General features: G+C 46.2%; 1 protein-coding gene across 5 annotated transcripts in view; it reads left to right on the top strand.

The window, feature by feature from the left end:
- The first annotated feature begins 1108 nt into the window (after positions 1 to 1108).
- LOC140388134 (uncharacterized) overlaps positions 1109 to 20039 on the top strand; it is a 65896-nt gene continuing 46965 nt past the window's right edge. The window contains exons 1-3 of one of the 5 annotated variants that reach the window (XM_072471830.1): positions 1109 to 1230; positions 3096 to 3355; positions 3469 to 3562. In XM_072471830.1, coding sequence (XP_072327931.1) covers positions 3216 to 3355; positions 3469 to 3562 — 234 coding nt within the window. In that variant the 5' untranslated portion in view covers positions 1109 to 1230; positions 3096 to 3215. Of the gene's footprint in view, positions 1231 to 1265; positions 1427 to 3095; positions 3356 to 3468; positions 3563 to 20039 lie in introns of those variants that run through there. The other 4 variants (XM_072471832.1, XM_072471831.1, XM_072471835.1 and 1 more) reach the window with 4 other exon arrangements.

Genomic DNA, 20039 nt, shown 5'->3' with positions numbered 1-20039 from the left:
TCCTGTTGTTCCTGATGTCGACTTCGTGGAGCTTCCTGCCACCATGCCTATTCCTCTGTCACCTGTGGCCAGGTCCATTCCTCAGCCGGTGGATCCTGACCCACCCTTGAGGCGGTCAACCCGAATTCTTCGCCCACCTACTAGGCTGGACTTATGAGCCTGTTTGAACATTGGATTCACTGAAGTATTATGCCACAATGTTAATATGTTTCTCTTTTTGTCGTTACAGGAGTGTTTTGATGTTTGATGATTACACTTGTTTTGTTTATGGTACAACCTCGTTGCTCTGTTGCACCTGACACCTTCCTACGTATATAGTTTAGCCTCATGTACATGTTGTAGATATTGCACACACACATTCAGCTGCACTCAGTACACATCTATATTTATTCCCTCATAGGCACATATTCTTGTAAAAAAGGGAGGATGTCATGATATTCAGATAAACATCATGGTGCAAACACACATACACACTGATGGACAGATCAACGGACCAATCAACACATACACAACATCACAGCCAATCACAAGCAAGAGCACACGCAATATAAAACGGGGACCACAGTTCCTGCTCATTCCAGCAGGAGACAGCTCAGGGCACAGAGCTCACAGCAAGCCACTCAGACATGCACCATAAGACCATAAGACATAGGAGTGGAAGTAAGGCCATTCGGCCCATCGAGTCCACTCCACCATTCAATCATGGCTGATTTCAACTCCAATCGGCTCCTCAGCACCATGTGCTGAGTGCCTCGCTAAGATAGTGTTAGGGCTGGGTCCACAGGTTAATGAACGAGCCACAGTCATAAGTTTACCAATGTTGTTATTGATAGTAATAAAACAGAGTTGTACCATCTGCAACCGTGTTGGTTCGTCTGTATAGCAGAGCACCCAACACGACTTTGACCATGTTGAGATGAGTGACCAATGTATTCAATGGCCAGTGCGTTGAGCGACCCGTATGGTGCGACCTGGTCCTTTCAAATTGGAGCGCGTCATAACCGCGCGAGATACTAACCGTCCCCTCCAGCGAGCCGGAAGTGGTGAACAAAACTTCCCCTCCGCCGCTGTGAGCGAGAAATGGGGGCGGGGCAGCGGTTTGCCTGAAAGGAGAGAGGCGGCCAGCAGCAGGCCAGTGAGTTTGCGCAGAGAACCGGCGCTCTTTTCTGTGCGACGGCGTCAGTTTCTCAGAGCCCGGCTGTAGTGTCGGCGGTTGTTTGTTCAGTTCGGGTAAGTGTAGCCTGGGCTGGAGGGGAGCCTGTATCCGGTGGAGGAGACGCTTAGGTTGGGCCCGCTGCTTTCTCCGTTACGCGCTTTGATTAACCGGGCAGAAGAATGGGCGGTGTCCTGAAGCGGGTCTGGGCCCCGGGGGCTTGCTGCCGCCTCAGGGTCGCTTCATTGCAGCTCTCCCTCCCAGGCCAGCTTGGTGAGCCACAGCACCAACTTGTAACTTCTACAGCGCCTGGACTTTAATTCATATAGTTAAACCTCTCCTAGTGCTTTATTAGCTGCCAATTTGACAGAAGGTTCATTAAATCAATTGGTAGCGGCTTGGTGTAAGTTTTAAGACACTTTAAAGACATTTTATGGAGGAAATGTCAATTTAAAGTTGCTGCCACCGGTGGAATTATGAGAAGCAAAATGTGCAGGATTGAAGTAATTCAAAGAAATGGCTTTTGGGAGGCTACAGCTGTAGAGGACCCCTGCCCCGCTTTCATAATTGATTTGAATGTCTGGAAATATTAAAGTAACTTCATTTCAAGAGCTGTTGCAAACAGATCGATTTAAAAATAGATAGTGTTTGTGCTGCCTCCAATTTTCCTAAATACTTAATTATATTTTGCAATTGTTAACATGTAGCCACACGTACAAGATTTTCTGCAACAATGTGACTGGTTGAGGGCAGTCTCTATTAGCCAGGGTGCCAGAGATCGCTGTTCTTGAACAGATTAGGCCGTGCCAACTAAACAATGGGTTTACTGCACAAGATGTATGAAAATTGGCATTTTTTTGTATTGCTTGTGGCTACCTGCCATTTTGTGAATTCTGATGAAGTAAACACTGCACCAGTCTATGCTGTAAGAAACATTCCATTGGGTTAAATAAAACTGTACTGGGCTCTGCCTTTCAAGCATACCTTTTTTATGGTCATTTGGGACTGACTAGATTTAAAAAATAAAAAAAAATTATGTACATTTCTAACTTTCTGTTGGATGAATCTAAGCCGTTTGTGTATTTCCACTCTGTAAAGCATTTTCTTTTCTTGGATTTATTAATAATTGCTTTGTAATTATGATTCCTGATTTTAGGTTCTCCGTTTAGTAGGAAATGTCTCTATATCTGTCCTCTTCAACTCTTTCATAATTTTAAAGACCTCCTAATAGTGGTAATATTTTCCTTTTTTTTTGATAGAACCAGACCCAAAGTATCTACTATCCTTTTAAAATCAAAAACAAATGATGACTATGTTAATTGCCCAAGGCAGCATCTTGACTAAATCTAATTGTTAATCAATTGACAATGACAAATCTGATTTGTGTTTTTAAAAACTTAGAACTTGTAGGGTTTTGTAAGATTACTTGCCATTGCATCCATTTTTTAAAATTCCCTCAGCAAACAGCGTATTAGAATTTCAGTACAAATGTATTACGATATTTCTTTGAAATCTGTTAGCTGTTTGACTTGAAGCAGAACGGAAGTTTAGTGGCAGCACTTGTTCAAATAACTCCACTTTTACATGGAAAGGCACAGTAATATAGTGCTGCAGTGTTACAAGAAATGGAATCTGGCTCCGTTTTGTGTGAGCTAGACTGGGATTTCATTCTAGTTTTAAGTCTGCCTGAATCCAGCATTTACTGGAAACTATGATGCCTCAGATGCTCTCATCTTGAAGAATCCCAGAAGTTTTGTGTTGGATCTGGTTGGTCTGAAATCTGCAATGCTGGTCCTCGAATGCAGCAAGACATCCTCGAACAAACCAGCAGTGAAGGACAACCTTCCTATTGTACTCTTTCTTTATCAAATGGTGAATGTCAATATATGGAGATAAAAGTTTGCTACCATCTTATAATAATTTTCATCTTTTTTTAATGCAGATCCTGAGGATTGCATTGGAATCAGTTTTACGGTTGCGTTCTAAAATACGTTGTGTTCCAATTTGAGTGGATTACCTGTAGGTTTTAATTTTAAAACACCATTAAAATAAGCAAGACATCATGGATCAGACTTGGGATGGACTGGAAGAAAATCAATCTTGTGAGGAGCCAAAATACCTCAGCCCTGGTCCCCTGAACAAAGGATATTTATTTGAGATGGATTCCGATGAGTCAGAACTTGAAATTCCTGAGACACCCAGGTACAGAAGTCAGGTCGTTAAAATAGCCACCTTTTCAACCATCACTTCAGAATGAAACATCTATACATTTCTTTGTATCATAAATATCTCTCACTTCCCTCTTTTGTTTTAAGCCCTGTTTTTTCCAAGAAGAACAATAAACCATATCAAGTGGAGACTGCATTTCGGGATAGGCGAATTACTAATGAAGGGAGAAAGCCCAGATCTGTGAGTTGGCCTTTCATCTTGTACCATCAAACCTAACTCTGCTTCCCTCCTGACATTAGGACAAGTTTGATTCTTCAAACTAGTGCTCACACTGTTTCATTCCAGGAAGCTTCGAGGGATATTGGATGTGATGCAGGAGCAGGCCACCTGCATATATAAACATTCAATGGGGAGATGCTAATGTCAATGTCAAACAAAAACATATTCTGGAACTTGTGAATTCATATAATAATGGACTATTTAGGCCACTGCTGAAGATGTATAGATGTGCATTGCCAATGATAGCAATTAACTACTTCCTGACTTTTAATGGCCAGCAGTTACCTGTCTGCTAAACTTAGATTGAGTTTCGGAAAGTTGGGACTATTTTGAATGAGTCGAGCATCTTGTGTTTTTAAAAAACAATGTATTTTATTCCAAACATATTCAAAATTGCAAAAACATAATAATCTGGGGAACATTCTCCCCGAATCACAATTTTACAATCTGTACAGGTCTCCCTCTTTCCCCCTGGTGACAAACAATTCCTCAAACGTGGTTGTGAATAATCCCCACCGTGTCTCAAAGTCCTCCTATGAATCCCTCAACTCAGACTTAATCTTCTCCATCCAGAGAAAGTCGTACAGGTCCCCCAGCCAGGCTGCCACCACCAGCAGTGTTGTCGACCGCTATTCCAGCAAAATTCTTTGGGCTACCAGAGAGGCGAAGGCAATGACATGATCTTCCTCCCCTCCATCAGCTCCAGCATTTACGATACCCCAAAAATCAGCACCATAGCGCCTGGCCTCTACCCCTACAATCTTTGCTGGCGTCATGAACACTCCCGGCCAGTACTGCTCCATCGTCTCGCAGCCACAGAACATGTGCACGCGATTTTCTGGTCCATGCCCACACTTCGTGCACTCGTCCTACCCCCTGGAAGAACCTCATCCTTGCCCAAGTCACATGTACCACCTTAAACTGTATCAAACTCATCATTACACTTGAGATTGAATTCGCCCTGTGCAGTGCCTCACTCCACACTCCCCAACCTATCTTTTGTTCCTCCCTCCTCTTCCCCCCCCCCCCCCACTCCTCCCATTTGCACTTTTCTCTCCTCCCACCCTTCCAGCCACCCATATTTGTGCCCAATCCTAGCCCCTCCTTCTACATCCAGAAACAGCAACTGTTCTAATAGGGCATACTTTGGCAGACTGGGAAACCCTTTCCACACCTTTCGGAAGCTGGTTCCGCACCTTTATCATGGACTCGACAACCATGCTCTCTGTATATATCCTCTGTGCCAGTGGTAGCACTGCCGTCACCATTGCCCTCAGGCTGGACCTCCCACAGGACTTTTTTTTTTTCTCCTCCCCTCTCACTTCTCTTTTCTCTTTTTCCCCCCCCCCCCCAATGCCGACCTCATTCCTTTCCACCACTGTCTCCCTTTCTTCACATTCGCTGCCCAGCAGTATTGCAGCAGGTTCGATGCCAACCCTCCTTTCTGCCTATGTAGCATGGCCCTCTTTATCCGTGGCACCTTTACCGCCTCCAGCTTCTGGAAAAAGGCCTTCGGAATAAAGATCAGGAGTGTCTGGAATACAGATAGGAACCTTGGCAAGACTTTCGTTTTCATCACTTGGACCCGCCCTGCCAGCATATCCCACCTCCTAAAGTTCTTCTCCACCAACTTTGTTAAGCTCCACTTGTGCAATGTTGCCCACTCCCCTGTCACCTGGATCCCCAGATACCTATCTCTGGCTACCCTAAAGGGCAACACCCCTAAAGTAGCTCCCCGACGCGACTCGTTCACCGGAAACACCTCACTTTTTCCCCACGTTCAACTTCTAACCCGAGAGAGCCCCGAGCCCATAATTCTCCCCATACCCTGCAGTGGGTATGGCATGTACAGTAGGTCGTCCACATACAACAACACCCGGTGCTCCCAACTCCCCCCTCCTAAACCCCTGCCACTCTGACCTCGCTAGCGCAAACAGCTGCGGTGTTAGTGGACTCTGTGGGCTCCTCTTGGTCCGAACACGTACCACCGGAACCACGTACAGCAGACTCGCACATGCCACAAACTTCAGCCCAAACCTTCCCAGAACCTCAAACAGGCACTGCCACTCAAAACCTTCTGCGTCCATAGACACCACTTCCTCTGGTTCCCATCCTCTCGACAGGGTCATGATCACATTCGATAGCCTCTTTGAGTTGCCTACCCTTCACGAAGCCTGTTTGATTCTCTGCAACCACCAGGAAAGCATCATTCTATCCTCCCCACCACTAATTTCATGTCTGTATTCAAGTGTGATATTGGCCTTTATGACCCACACTCTTATTGGGTCCTCCCCTTTCTTTGGAATTAGCGTGATTGTTGCTGTGTGATTTTTTTTTTTTTTTTTTTTTTCTCCAGCAGCTCCCCCTTCTCCAGCACCTCGCTAAACACCCCCAGTAAATGTGGTGCCAACTCTGCCGCAAACTCCTTATAAATCTCAGCCAAGTAACCGCCTGGCCTCGGGGCCTTCCCCGACTTCATCCCTAAAGGCTCCTCTACCGCCTGCCTCCTCGCTTTCAACCGTAGGAATTCCAACCCATCCAAAAAATGCCCTTTATCCTCACCCCCCCCCCCCGGATCGACCCAATATTATTTCCCATGCCCCTTGACTGCCTCATTTATCCTCCCCATGCTCCCTGAAAGCAAAAAGTGGAAGTCTGCAGAGGGATTTGGATAGGCTAAGTGAATGGGCTAGGGTCTGGCAGATGGAATACAATGTTGACAAATGTGAGGTTATCCATTTTGGTAGGAATAACCGCAAAAGGGATTATTATTTAAATGATAAAATATTACAACATGCTGCTGTGCAGAGAGACCTGGGTGTGCTAGTGCATGAGTCGCAAAAAGTTGGTTTTCGGGTGCAACAGGTGATTAAGAAGGCAAATGGAATTTTGTCCTTAATTGCTAGAGGGATGGAGTTTAAAACTAGGGAGGTTCTGCTGCAATTGTATAAGGTGTTAGTGAGGCCACACCTGGAGTATTGTGTTCAGTTTTGGTCTCCTTACTTGAGAAAGGACGTACTGGCACTGGAGGGTGTGCAGAGGAGATTCACTAGGTTAATCCCAGAGCTGAAGGGGTTGGATTACGAGGAGAGGTTGAGTAGACTGGGACTGTACTCGTTGGAATTTAGGAATTTAGAAGGATGAGGGGGGATCTTATAGAAACATATAAGATTATGAAGGGAATAGATAGGATAGATGCGGGCAGGTTGTTTCCACTGGCGGGTGAAAGCAGAACTAGGGGGCATAGCCTCAAAATAAGGGGAAGTAGATTTAGGACTGAGTTTAGGAGGAACTTCTTCACCCAAAGGGTTGTGAATCTATGGAATTCCTTGCCCAGTGAAGCAGTTGAGGCTCATTCATTAAATGTTTTTAAGATAAAGATCGATAGTTTTTTGAAGAATAAAGGGATTAAGGGTTATGGTGTTCGGGCCGGAAAGTGGAGCTGAGTCCACAAAAGATCAGCCATGATCTCATTGAATGGTGGAGCAGGCTCGAGGGGCCAGATGGCCTACTCCTGCTCCTAGTTCTTATGTTATGTTCTTATGAATGCCTCATTTATCCTCCCTGGCTTTGAGACTACCTCCCCCTTCCCTGCCCGTACCCTCAGGATTTCTCTGGACGTGGCCTGCCTCTCTAGCTGATGGGTAGCATGTGGATTGGCTTCTCTCTATGTTCATACTGCACCCCCTTGCCGTCTAGCTGCCCAACTACCCCTGTAACTTATTTTTCTTCGCCAAACCCTCCATGGTGAGGTCCTTTTTGTATATTCCCTGTCCACCTTGACTATCGCATCCAATAATTGTCCATACTCCTTCCTATCTTCGTGTGCCTTGAACAAGATAATCCACCGCCAAATCTCCACACTTTTTGGTTCAACTCCACATAGTTCTTAATCACTGACCGCACCTTATCGCAGAACCCCCTGTCCGCTAACAGCTCAGACTGAGTCTAGCCTCCATCCCGGCCTCTGTTCCTGCCTCAAGCTAAGTCGAACTACCAGCCAGTAAGGCACATGGTCCAAAATTACGATTCCCGCCTATTCCACCCCCACAAACGCCTTACGGCTTACCAGGGGCTCGTTTAGCACAGTGGGCTAAACCGCTGGCTTGTAATGCAGAACAAGGCCAGCAGCGCGGGTTAAATTCCTGTATCTGCCTCCCCGAACAGGCGCTGGAATGTGGTGACTAGGGGCTTTTCACAGTAACTTCATTGAAGCCTACCTGTGACGAGCTATTATTAAAAAAGTTGAGTCTGGAGTATACTTTGTACACGTGCGCGGAGTACTCCCTCTCGCTGGGTTCTTGAATCCCCACGGGTCTACCATATCCATCCTTTCCATAAACCCTCCAGGCTCCTTTGCCACCTGCAGCCTTCCCATTGACCTGGAGCTCGTCCTGTCCAACCTCCGCTCCAGCACACAATTAAAGTCCCCTCCCATGATCAACTGTTTGTGTGGCCAAGTCCCTCCCAGCAACCCCTTCATGAAGCCCATGTCCCAATTTGGTACGTGTGTATATATATTCACTAGCACCACCGGCGTCCCCTCCAATACCCTGCTCACTATCATGTATCTCCCACCCAGGTCCCACTTCCTTCGCACTTGCAAACCCTGTCTTTTTACTCAACAGAAAACACCTTACCACCCATCCCTTCATCAACCTAACCTGATCCCTCACTTGGAGGTGTGTCTACTGCAGAAAGCTCAAGTGCGCAAAGACACAAGATCTCTTCACTGGTCTGTTCAGCCCCCGCACACCACATTCCATGTTCGGAGGCTTGTGCCTCTTCCCCTCTACTGTTCCATATCAATTCTGTCCCCTTTAATTTCACCTAAAACCGGGCCCACCATTTCCTCGTTCTTGGCTCCTCTCCACAATCACCACTTGCGGTGGCTCCCCTGCTCTTGGCTTCTGCCTTGGAGACGGTAAAGTCCTGCTTTTTCTTCCCCAGCAACACTTTCTTTGTATTTCCTTAAACTTTCCAATCTGTTTTAAACAATTTGCATGTGTTGGTGGCCTTAAAGTACAAGTTGCAAAGAGTTATGATGCTTTGGGGGAACAACTCTAGGGAAGGATGTTCTAAACCGGAGTAGGTTGGGGATAGATGGAGAGGAGCCAAAAAAAGTTACAATTCACACCCTCGAAGCTCCTTCAAATTGCGGAGGGGTCAGCAAGGATTGGATTGGTTTAATTGTTATATACTGAGGTACAGTGAAAAGTACTGCTCTGCGTGCAGCCCAAACAGATCATTCTGTACATTAAAAGAAAATACATAATAGGGCAAACATAAAATACAGTGTAGCATAAAAGAGAAAGGTTGGTGAGTTTTGGGAGATGTAAGAAGAGTATCTGAGAGTTCGCAGAGAGGCGCCACCTTTCCCAGTGAGTAGGACTCTGTAGTTCAGCATTTGGGTGATCTGTGGTGTAGGTTTTATATCCTGGTCTAGTCTGTTCTTTATGCAGGGTGAATGACAGTTTGGTTAGAACATTAGAATAGTGGAACATGGAGGCAGCCAGGGCATCTGTGGGGGAGACGCATGGAGACGGCCAGGATCCGTGGGGGACACCATCAGCACATTGGGTAGGACAGAGTTAGCTTGTGATGCAGAAGATATTGAGTGGGAATCTTGGCTTGTACAGTCTGAATATTGGAGGTATTCTAGCTCTACCTGTGATGGTGGTAGATGTTAATTTGTGTAGTTGGAAGGGAAGGCTTTTCCCTTTGGTCTTTCTGACTGGTTAATACAGCAACTAAGCGAGGGCTATTGAGCTGCAGTGTGGTGGTTGGCTGTGTCAAAGGCTGCAGAGATGGAACAGATTGGTTGTAAATGTTGGACTGTAATTTGGATTTTGAGGACAGTTTATTGGGCTGAGGCAGGTAGGAAAAGCTGATTGCAATTCACTGTTTGCATGCAAGAAAGCTAGTTCTGAATTGGGACGATGTTCAAATGACTTCAGAGAAAAGGGAAGGTTGGATTGGTCATTTACAAAGGCGAGGGCAAGAAGTGCATTTTTGAGCAATGGTAGTTCCGAGCCTCTGGAATCGGCAGTTTGATTTAAAGGGCAGTGGGAGCGGAATATGTGGTCTCGTGACAAGTGTATGGCTGGAGCATGGCAGGGTTTAAGGAGGTTACTACTTTTTGTAACTTCTTTGTTGTCCTGTATAATGAGCTACAGCCAGTTCTTCATTCCAGGGATGTGGGCTTTGCTAGCTGGGCCAGTATTTACTACTCATCCCAAATTGCCCTCTGGTGTTGGTGAGCTGCTGCCTTGAACCGCTGCAGTCCATGTGGTGTAGATGCACCCACAGTGCTGTTAAGGAGGGAGTTCCAGGATTTTGACCCAGCAACAGTGATGGAACGGTGATGTATCTTCCAAGTCAGGCTGGTGTGTGACTGAGGGGAACTTCCAGGTAGTGGTGTTCCCATGTGTCTGCTGTCCTAGTTGGTAGTGGTTGTGGGTTTGAAAGGTGCTGTCAAATAAGCCTGAGTTTCTGCAGTGTGTCTTGTAAATGCTATTTAGCATTGGTGGAGGACGTGAATGTTTATGAAAAGGATGCCAATTATGTAGGCTGCTTTGTCCTGAATGGTGTCAAGCTTCTATTAATAGATCACAAAACCAGGTCTGCTCAACTCGTACATTAGATTTAAGGGAGAACATAATCGCTATGACAGTCCTAAGAAATGGAATTGGGCATTTTTGCTCAAGGTTGCTCTGCCATTCAGCAAGATAATGGAAGAACATCTGTCAACTCCATTCCTGCCTTATCCCCTAGTTCCTGAAAATTTTGTTCTTAATATATTTACTGGGGTGGAAGATTCTAAACTGTTTGAAGACGTTTCCCCTCGGTATAAGTATCAGCTGTTGGCCAACTCTCAGCCGGAGGAAACATAATCTTCGTATTGGAAATGAGATTTAAAGACATTCCAGTGAGAATTTTTTTTTTTTTTTTTTGGCTAACATATTGGCCCATTTTATCCCCGGAACTTTTCTCTTATCCAGGAATCAAACACCTTCGTTATACCCCATAGAATCCCTACAGTGCAATTCTGTACTGACCCTACCTAAGACCACTCCCCCTCTCCACCTAAACCTGCACATCTTTGGACTGGGAGGAAAGCCACGCAGACACTGGGAGAAAGTGCAAACTCCACACACGTCATCCAAGGTCAGAATTGAACTCTGGAGGGCAGCATGGTAGAGCAGTGGTTAGCACTACTGCCTCGCGGCACCGAGGACGCGGGTTCGATTCCAGCCCAAGGTCATTGTCTGTGTGGAGTCTGCACGTTCTACCTGTGTGTGTGTGTGTGAGTCTCACCCCACAACCCAGTCTTATTCGCTTGCAGGACAATCTCCTTACTCTTGTAGAGGTTGGTGCAGTGCCTGGTACCAGCTCCCCTGCTCACTCTGTCAGCAGCCATGGTGAAGTTAGACCTGGTGTAGAGGGCCACCACGTACTTTGAGTCGGCCCTCTTCCAGGCAGACTGAGTGCATGGGGAGCCTTTGCCTTCCTTTGTGTACTCGAGCCTGCAGTCAAAGAACAAAAATTACAGCACAGGAACGGGCCCTTCGGCCCTCCCAGCCTGCACCGATCCAGATCCTTTATCTAAACCTGTCACCTATTATCCAAGGATCTACTTCCCTCTGTTCCCCGCCCGTTCATATACATATATCTGTCTAGATGCATCTTAAATGATGGCTGGCAAAGCGTTTCAGGCACCCACCACTCTCTGCGTTTTAAAAAAAAAAAAAAAAAAACTTTCCACGCACATCTCCCTTAAACTTTCCCCCCTCTCACCTTGAAATCGTGACCCCTTGTAATTGACACCCCCACTCTTGGAAAAAGCTTGTTGCTATCCACCCTGTCCATACCTCTCAATTTTGTAGACCTCAATCAAGGTCCCCCCTCAACCTCCGTCTTGCCAACGAAAACAATCCTAATCTACTCCACCTTTCTTCATAGCTAGCACCCTCCATACCAGGCAACATCCTGGTGAACCTCCTCTGCACCCTCTCTAAAGCATCCACATCCTTCTGGTAATGTGGCGAACTGCACGCAGTATTCCAAATGTGGCCTAACCAAAGTCCTATACAACTGTAACATGACCTGCCGACTCTTGTACTCCATACCCCGTCCGATGAAGGCAAGCATGCTGTATGCCTTCTTGACCACTTTATCGACCTGCGTTGCCACCTTCAGGGTACAATGGACCAGATATCTTTGTACATCAATTTTCCCCAGGACTCTTCCATTGACCGTATAGTCCGCTCTTGAATTGGATCTTCCAAAATGCATCACCTCGCATTTGCCTGGATTGAACTCCATCTGCCATTTCTCTGCCCAACTCTCCAATCTATTTATATTTTGCTGTATTCTCTGACAGTCCTCCTCGCTATCTGCAACTCCACCAATCTTAGTATCATCTGCAAACTTGCTAATCAAACCACCTATACCTTCGTCCAGATCATTGATGTATAATCACAAACAACAGTGGCCCGAGCACGGATTCCTGTGGAACACCACTAGTCACCTTTCTCTATTTTGAGACACTCCCTTCCACCACTACTCTCTGTCTCCTGTTGCCCAGCCAGTCCTTTATCCATCTAGCCTGTACACCCTGAACCCCATACGACTTCACTTTTTCCATCAACCTGCCATGGGAAACTTTATCAAGTTACTGGAGAGTAGGTCTTACGAGGAAAGGTTGAGGGTGCTAGGCCTTTTCTCATTAGAATGGAGAAGGATGAGGGGCGACTTGATAGAGGTTTATAAGATGATCAGGGGAATAGATAGAGTAGACAGTCAGAGACTTTTCCCCCGGGTGGAACAAACCATTACAAGGGGACATAAATTTAAGGTGAATGGTGGAAGATATAGGGGGGATGTCAGAGGTAGGTTCTTTACCCAGAGAGTAGTGGGGGCATGGAATGCACTGCCTGTGGAAGTAGTTGAGTCGGAAACATTAGGGACCTTCAAGCAGCTATTGGATAGGTACATGGATTCCGGTAAAATCATATATGTAGATTTATTTGTTCTCAAGGGCAGCACGGTAGCATTGTGGATAGCACAATTGCTTCACAGCTCCAGGGTCCCAGGTTCGATTCTGGCTTGGGTCACTGTCTGTGCAGAGTCTGCACATCCTCCCCGTGTCTGCGTGGGTTTCCTCCGGGTACTCCGGTTTCCTCCCACAGTCCAAAGATGTGCAGGTTAGGTGGATTGGCCATGATAAATTGCCCTTAGTGTCCAAAATTGCCCTTGGTGTTGGGTGGAGGTGTTGACTTTTTGGGTAGGGTGCTCTTTCCAAGAGGCGGTGCAGACTCAATGGGCCGAATGGCCTCCTTCTGCACTGTGAATTCAATGATAATCTGTGATTAATCTAGGACAAAGGTTCGGCACAACATTGTGGGCCGAAGGGCCTGTTCTGTGCTGTATTTTTCTATGTTCTATGCTCTAAACGCCTTACTGAAGTCCATGTATGACATCTACAGCCCTTCCCTCATCAATTAACGTTGTCACTTCCTCAAAGAATTCTATTAGGTTTGTAAGACATGACGTTCCCAGCACAAAACCATGCTGCCTATCACTGATGAGTCTATTTTCTTCCAAATGTGAATAGATCCTATCCCTCAGTATCTTCTCCAACAATTTGCCGACCACTGACGTCAAGCTCACAGATCTATAATTCCCTGGATTATCCCTGCTACCCTTCTTAAACAAAGGGACAACATTAGCAATTCTCCAGTCCTCCGCGACCTCACCCGTGCTCAAGGATGTTGCAAAGATATCTGTTGAGGCCCCAGCTATTTCTTCTCCCTTTTTCCTCAGTAACCTGGAGTAGATCCCATCCGGACCTGGGGACTTGTCCACCTTAATGCCTTTTAGAATACCCAAAACTTCCCCCTTCCTTATGCCGACTTGACCTAGAGTATTTAAACATCCATCCTTAGCCTCAACATCCGTCATGTCCCTCTCTGGTGAATACCGATGCAAAGTACTCATTAAGAATCTCACCCATTTCCTCTGACTCCACGCATAAATTCCCTCTTTTGTCTTTGAGTGGGCCAATCCTTTCTCTAGTTACCCTCTTGCTCCTGAGATACGAAAAAAAGGCTTTGGGATTTTCCTTAACCCTGTTAGCCAAACATATTTCATGATCCCTTTTAGCCCTCTTTATTGCGCGTTTGAGATTTGTCCTACTTTCCCGATATTCCTGCAAAACTTCATCAGATTTAAGTCGCCTAGATCTTATGTATGCTTCCTTTTTCATCTTGGCTAGTCCACCCGTCATCCATGGTTCCCTAATCTTGCCATTGTGTTCCCTCATTTTCACAGGGCATGTCTGCCCTGCACTCTAATCAACCTTTCCTTAAAAGACTCCCACATTTCAAATGGGGATTTACCCTTAAAGAGCTGCTCCCAATCCACATTCCCTAGCTCCTGTCGAATTTTGTTAGACTTGGCCTTTCCCCAATTTAGCACTCTTTCTTTAGGACCACTCCTTTCTTTGTCCATGAGTATTCTAAAACTTACGGAATTGTGATCGCTATTCCCAAAGTAATCACCGACTGAAACTTTAACCACCTGGCCGGGATCATTCCCCAATACCAGGTCCAGTATGGCCCCTTCCCAAGTTGGACTATTTACATCCTGCTCTTCAAAAAAACTCTTCTGGATGCTCCTTACAAATTCTGCTCCATCTACGCATCTAACACTACATGAGTCCCATTCAATGTTGGGGAAGTTAAAATCTCCCATCACAACCACCCTGTTGCTCCTACATTTTTCTATAATCTGTCTACATATTTGTACCTCTACTTCATGCTCGCTTTTGGGAGGCCTGTAGTAAAGTCCCAACAATGTTAGTGCACCCTTCCTATTTCTTAGCTCTACCCATATTGCCTCAGTGCTTGAATCCTCCATCGTGCTCTCCTTAATCACAGCTGTGATATCATCTCTGACCAGTAATGCAACTCCTCCACCCCTTTTACCTCCCTCTCTATCCCTCCTGAAGCATCTATACCCTGGGATATTTAGTTGCCAGTCTTGCCCTTCCCTCAACCTAGTCTCCGTAATACCAATAACATCATATTCCCAGGTACTAATCCAAGCCCTAAGTTCATCTGCCTTACCTGCTACACTTCTCGCATTGAAACAAATGCATCTCAGACCACCTGTCCCTTTGCGTTCTTCATCTCTTCCCTGTCTACTCTTCCCCTTAGTCACATTGTGTTTATTATCTAGTACCTTACTGGCTTTAGTTGCTGCCTCTTTACTGACCTCTAACTTCCTAATTTGGTTCCCACCCCCCCTGCCACATTAGTTTAAAACCTCCCCAACAGTGTTAGCAAAAGCACCCCCTAGGACATTGGTTCCAGTCCTGTCCAGGTGTAGACCATCCGATTTGTAATGGTCCCACCACACCCAGAACTGGTTCCAATGTCCCAAAAATCTGAACCCCCCCTCGCTCCTGCACCATCTCTCAAGCCATGTATTCATTCTGACTATTCTTGAATTTCTACTCTGACTGTCTCGTGGCACTGGTAGCAACCCTGAGATTACTACCTTTTTGAGGTCCTACTTTTTAACTTAACTCCTAACTCCCTAAATTCTGATTGTAGGACCTCATCCCGTTTTTTACCTATATCGTTGGTGCCTATATGCACCACGACAACTGGCTGTTCACCCCCCCCCTTCAGTATGTCCTGCAGCCGATCTGAGACATCCCTGACCCGTGCACCCGGGAGGCAACATACCATACGGGAGTCTCGTTTTCGACCACAGAAACGCCTGTCTACTCCCCTTACGATTGAATCCCCTATGACTATAGCCCTGCCAGTCTTTTTCCCGCCCTTCTATGCAGCAGAGCCAGCCACGGTGCCATGAGCCTGGCTACTACTGTCTTCCTTTGGTGAGTCATCTCCCCCAACAGTATCCAAAACGGTATACCTGTTTTGGAGGGAGATGAGCGCAGGGGACACCTGCACCAACTTCCTGCTCTTTCTCTGCCTTTTGGTCACCCATTCCCTGTCTCCCTCACCAACCCTAATCTGCGGTGTGACCAACTCACTGAACATGCTATCCACGACCTCAGCATCGCGGATGCTCCAAATTGAATCCATCCGCAGCTCCAGAGCTGTCATGCGGTCTAACGGGAGCTGCAGCTGGACACACTTCCCGCACATGGAGGAGTCCGGAGCATCGGCCGCGTCCCTGAACTCCCATATTGAGCACGAGGAGCATAACACTGGTCTGGGATCTCCTGCCATTTTTACACTTTACCGTAACTGATTACAAATATAATATCAAATAATGAATAAGTGAAAAGAATAAAGATTTTGCTTACCAATCACAATACTTACCAACCCACAAAGAGTTAAATTTCTCCCAGCTACTTACCTTCCCGACAGACCCCTGGCCACTGCTCCCGCCGAAAATCTGAAGCTATTACTTGCGGATAAAATAAAAGGGAGAGCTTACCTGATATTCACTCACCCCCTTAGGTTAGAGGAGGTGTAAAGGTGGGAGACACTACAAGTGTAGTGTCTCGGGTTTAGCAACCACCCAACTTAAATAGAGGTCACAATCAAACACTTAAGCACCTACCTGATTCCCAAGCTGCGCTCCGGCTCCCTCTCTCTCTCCTGCTCCCGAAAATGAAGGCCGCTGGAACCTGGGGGCAAGTTTAAACACCTCCCTCTCTCTCTCTCTCTCTCTCTCTCTCTCTCTCTCTCTCTCTCTCCCGCTTCCGGAAAATCAGCCCCAGTTTACTTGGAGCCTGTGCATGCTCCTGGGTTTCCTCAAGTAACCCACCTTCCTAACATCTGAGACGATTTCTCCCAACAATATTCCCTGTCCAATGCTATGCTGGTCATTGATTCCCTTTAGTGTATGGGGAGGAAATTACAGCCTTTTAATTGTACATGCAGCATGCTTTGCTTTTTGTTCTAACGAACCTCCTGTTGTGCATGTGTATGTTTATTTGTTAATGTAAAGTTTCTAACATCCAAGTCAAACGAGGATATCATTTTTCTTCGGAAAAACCTCACTTTTGTTGACAGTGTGACGTAGAAAATGCAGGCATGCTGTCCAGCATTTTGCCATTCTCTCCCTTTGACTGGTGTTTTCATCCAATCGCTTATTTTCTGGTGTTGGCGAACCACGTTCCTTTTGAGGCAGGAGTGCATACGCTTTTTTCGGATTCTTTTTGCGTTTTCATTCTGTCGGGTGTACCTGAATCTGACCGCCTCATAAGGGGTGTTTCGTACTATTTTGCACACTTTCTGCTTTGCTTTTATTTTTCTTTACCAAGATTTTGTCTCCTTAACCTCGATCTCTGGATTCCTGTCATTTTTGTTTTCCTTTACTTGTCCTGTCATATCTTTTTCCTTTACTTTTGTGATGAGCAAAACTATCAATGACTTTTTGATATATTCTTGTGTGCTGACACTGCATTGAAGTGCTCACCTGTTTTCCACTGCTTTTTGGGTACATCTGTATTTCGTTTATGGCTACCGATTGTAATAACTTCAGAATTGCATGTAGACAAATCTCCAAGTTTAGCGCTGAAGCAAAGTCTTTCCCACTCTATTGCTGGTTGGATGTTATCATGGCATTCTGTGGTGAATAACTCCTGACTCTCCAGTCAGCTTGGGATAGACATTAACCAGGCCCACTGAGATACCGGCACAATGGTTAGCACTGCTGCCTCATAGCTCCAGGGTCCCGGGTTCAATTCTGGTCTCTGGTGACTGTGGAGTTTGCACTTTCTCCCCATGTCTGCATGGGTTTCCTCCAGGTGCCCTGGTTTCCTCCCACAGTCCAAGAAATGTGCAGTTTAGGTGGATTGGCCATGCTAAATTACCCCTTAGTGTCCAAAGGGTTAGGTTGGATTACAGTGATGGGGTGGAAGTATGGGCTTAGGTAGGCTACTCTTTCCAAGAGCCGATGCAGATTCGATGGGCCAAATGGCCTCCTGCATTGTAAATTCAATGATTAAAGACCCTCGGGTCAGCCACGATCATAGCGGCAGAAAACCAAACCCTTTTATTGATTAAAATTGCTGCATTCTGGGCCTTATTCTCAAAGCCTGAATGAAACGCCTGTCCCAAGAGGCCTTCTGATTCAATTGAGAACCTCTGCTTTCAGATTTCCCCCCCCCCCCCCCCCCCCCCCCCCTAGGTTTTCTGGGCATTTTGCCGTATTCCATTAAACAAGTGGATTTTTAAATGGAAATATAATTGAAACTAAGCAACAGGACTAAAAGAACAGTACCCTAGCAAAAGCCACCACATCTTCCCCCTACATAATGCCCCCAGAAGTTGGTGTCAAATTCAACCTCCTTGTCTGTGAGGATGAGTTTGATACAGCTTAAGGTGGTTCACATTACTCTAGCGAGGATGAGTGGGTTCTTTCAGGGATGGCAGACTAGTGTGGGTGAGGACCAGCAAATCAAGCGCATATGTTCTGAGGGTGTGAGAAGTAAGAGATGCTAAATTAAGCCCACTTAAATCTATACTTTATTTATAATGTTTAACGAACCAAATATAGATCATTTAAGCTACCTCCTGTTTTACTGATGCCAGATTTTGTATCAATTCTCTCTTCCCCCCCCCCCGTGCAATGGGTGCTGAGACTGAGTAAATTTGAGGAGTTACAGATCTTTAATTGATAATGGGTTGAAGATTTATGGAGGACAGTGGAGTTGAGGCCAGAATGAGATCAGCTATGAGCAAATGGCAGAGCAGACCCAATGGGCAAAATGGCCTAATTCTGGTCCTGTATCTTATGAACTTTGGTTTGACCATACATATGCACAGCCTGGTTTCCATGGGTGTTAAGTAATTGGCAAAGATGAAAAATAGTTTACTAGGAGAACGCCAGTACTGAGGTTATAACTATCAAAGACTGAACAGACCACACCTCTCTCGTGGAAAAGAGACCAGAGTTGATGGCAGTCTTTAAGATCAAAGTTTTATAGAACAATTATATTACTTGGGCCGAAGAGATCGGAACTAGGTGTCATAAATAAGAATCATACATCCAATAGGAACTTCCAAGAGAAATGTATTTTACGAGTTTACCATGAACAAAGATGTGCAGGTTAGGTTGATTGGCCATGCTAAATTGCCCCTCGTGTCCAAAAAAGATTTAGGTGGGGTTACAGGGATTGGCGGGGGGGGGGGGTGCTCTTTCCAAGGGCGGTGCAGACTCTGGGCCGAATGGGGGCCGGTGCAGACTCTGAGCCGAATGGTCTCCTGACTCTATGAAGGAGTAATTGAGGAAAATAGGACAGATTCATTTAAGGGATGCAGGATGTGCATGGAGAAAGGACTTTGTGTTGGTTAAATGAAGATTCAATGGTGCATAAACAATAGCACGACAAAATGGCTTGTTTCTGTGCTGCAACTGTTTTGACAATTGTCTAAAATGCTGGTTAGACCATATTTTGGGTACTGTGCTGCTCTGGTCGCCACACTACAGAAAGAAAGTGATTGCTCTAGAGCAGGTGCTGGTTGTCACACTACAGAAAGGAAGTGATTGCACGAGCAGGTGCAGAGGAGATTTGCCAGAATGTTACCTGGGCTGGAGCATATCTGCTAGCCATCTAGACTGGGGGTTTTTCTGGGAGCAGAGAAGGGTGAAGGGATGGGATGGACCTGATTTGAGGTGTATAAAATTGGAAGAATGTGGAGGGATCAATAAATGGGGGGTATTGAAGGGGCAGGAAGTTTGGAGGGGATATGAGGACTGCATGATGTGCAAGCTGCCATGACCACATCTGCAGTAAGCATGTTTGTAGCTTGAGGAATTTTGGCACAGTTGATGAGCTGGAGTCCAACGTCAGACACTACACTTCAGGGAGAAGGGTGACCTGAGGCAGTCACACCCCATAGATTAAGTATCTCCATTACGACGTCCAGCGGTGGCCATGGGCTGAGCAGTCGCACGGAAGGTGGCTCTCCTAGAAACTTGTTTGGACCTTTTTTAACCCTGTCAAGCGGGCACCAAAAGTGCAAAACATTGCCCAGCTTAACCCCCGTCTATTATTTAACTGACCAGGATGCCAGCAACCAGGCTGCAAAAACAGTAAAAGCAGAGAGAGGAAAACCTTTACCCCAGAACATGGCATCTCATGGAGTGGCCCAGAACCAAGCATGACGGACCCAACAGCATCATCAACGCCGGCCCAGCCAATGATGGAGCTGGCACAGCCGATAGTTGGCAGCAATGAGTTCAGCAGTGGAGGCTGCGTTGCTCCTGTCTGAGGGCCTAGGAGGCAACGGTTCAGGATCTGTAAAAGGCGGCCACAGACCAGGGGGAGTGGACTGCCTCACTCCGAGCCGAGATGGCAAGGTTGGTGATGACCCAGAAGGTACTGAAGGCGAAGGTAGACGACCAGGAAAACGGGTCCTGCTGACAGAACCTACGGATCGCCGGG

This window comes from Scyliorhinus torazame, chromosome 13 (genome assembly GCF_047496885.1).
Source record: "Scyliorhinus torazame isolate Kashiwa2021f chromosome 13, sScyTor2.1, whole genome shotgun sequence".
Taxonomy (NCBI): Eukaryota; Metazoa; Chordata; class Chondrichthyes; order Carcharhiniformes; family Scyliorhinidae; genus Scyliorhinus; species Scyliorhinus torazame.
The sequence above is the reverse complement of the archived record's forward strand: the minus strand, read 5'-3'. Positions and strand labels throughout refer to the sequence as shown.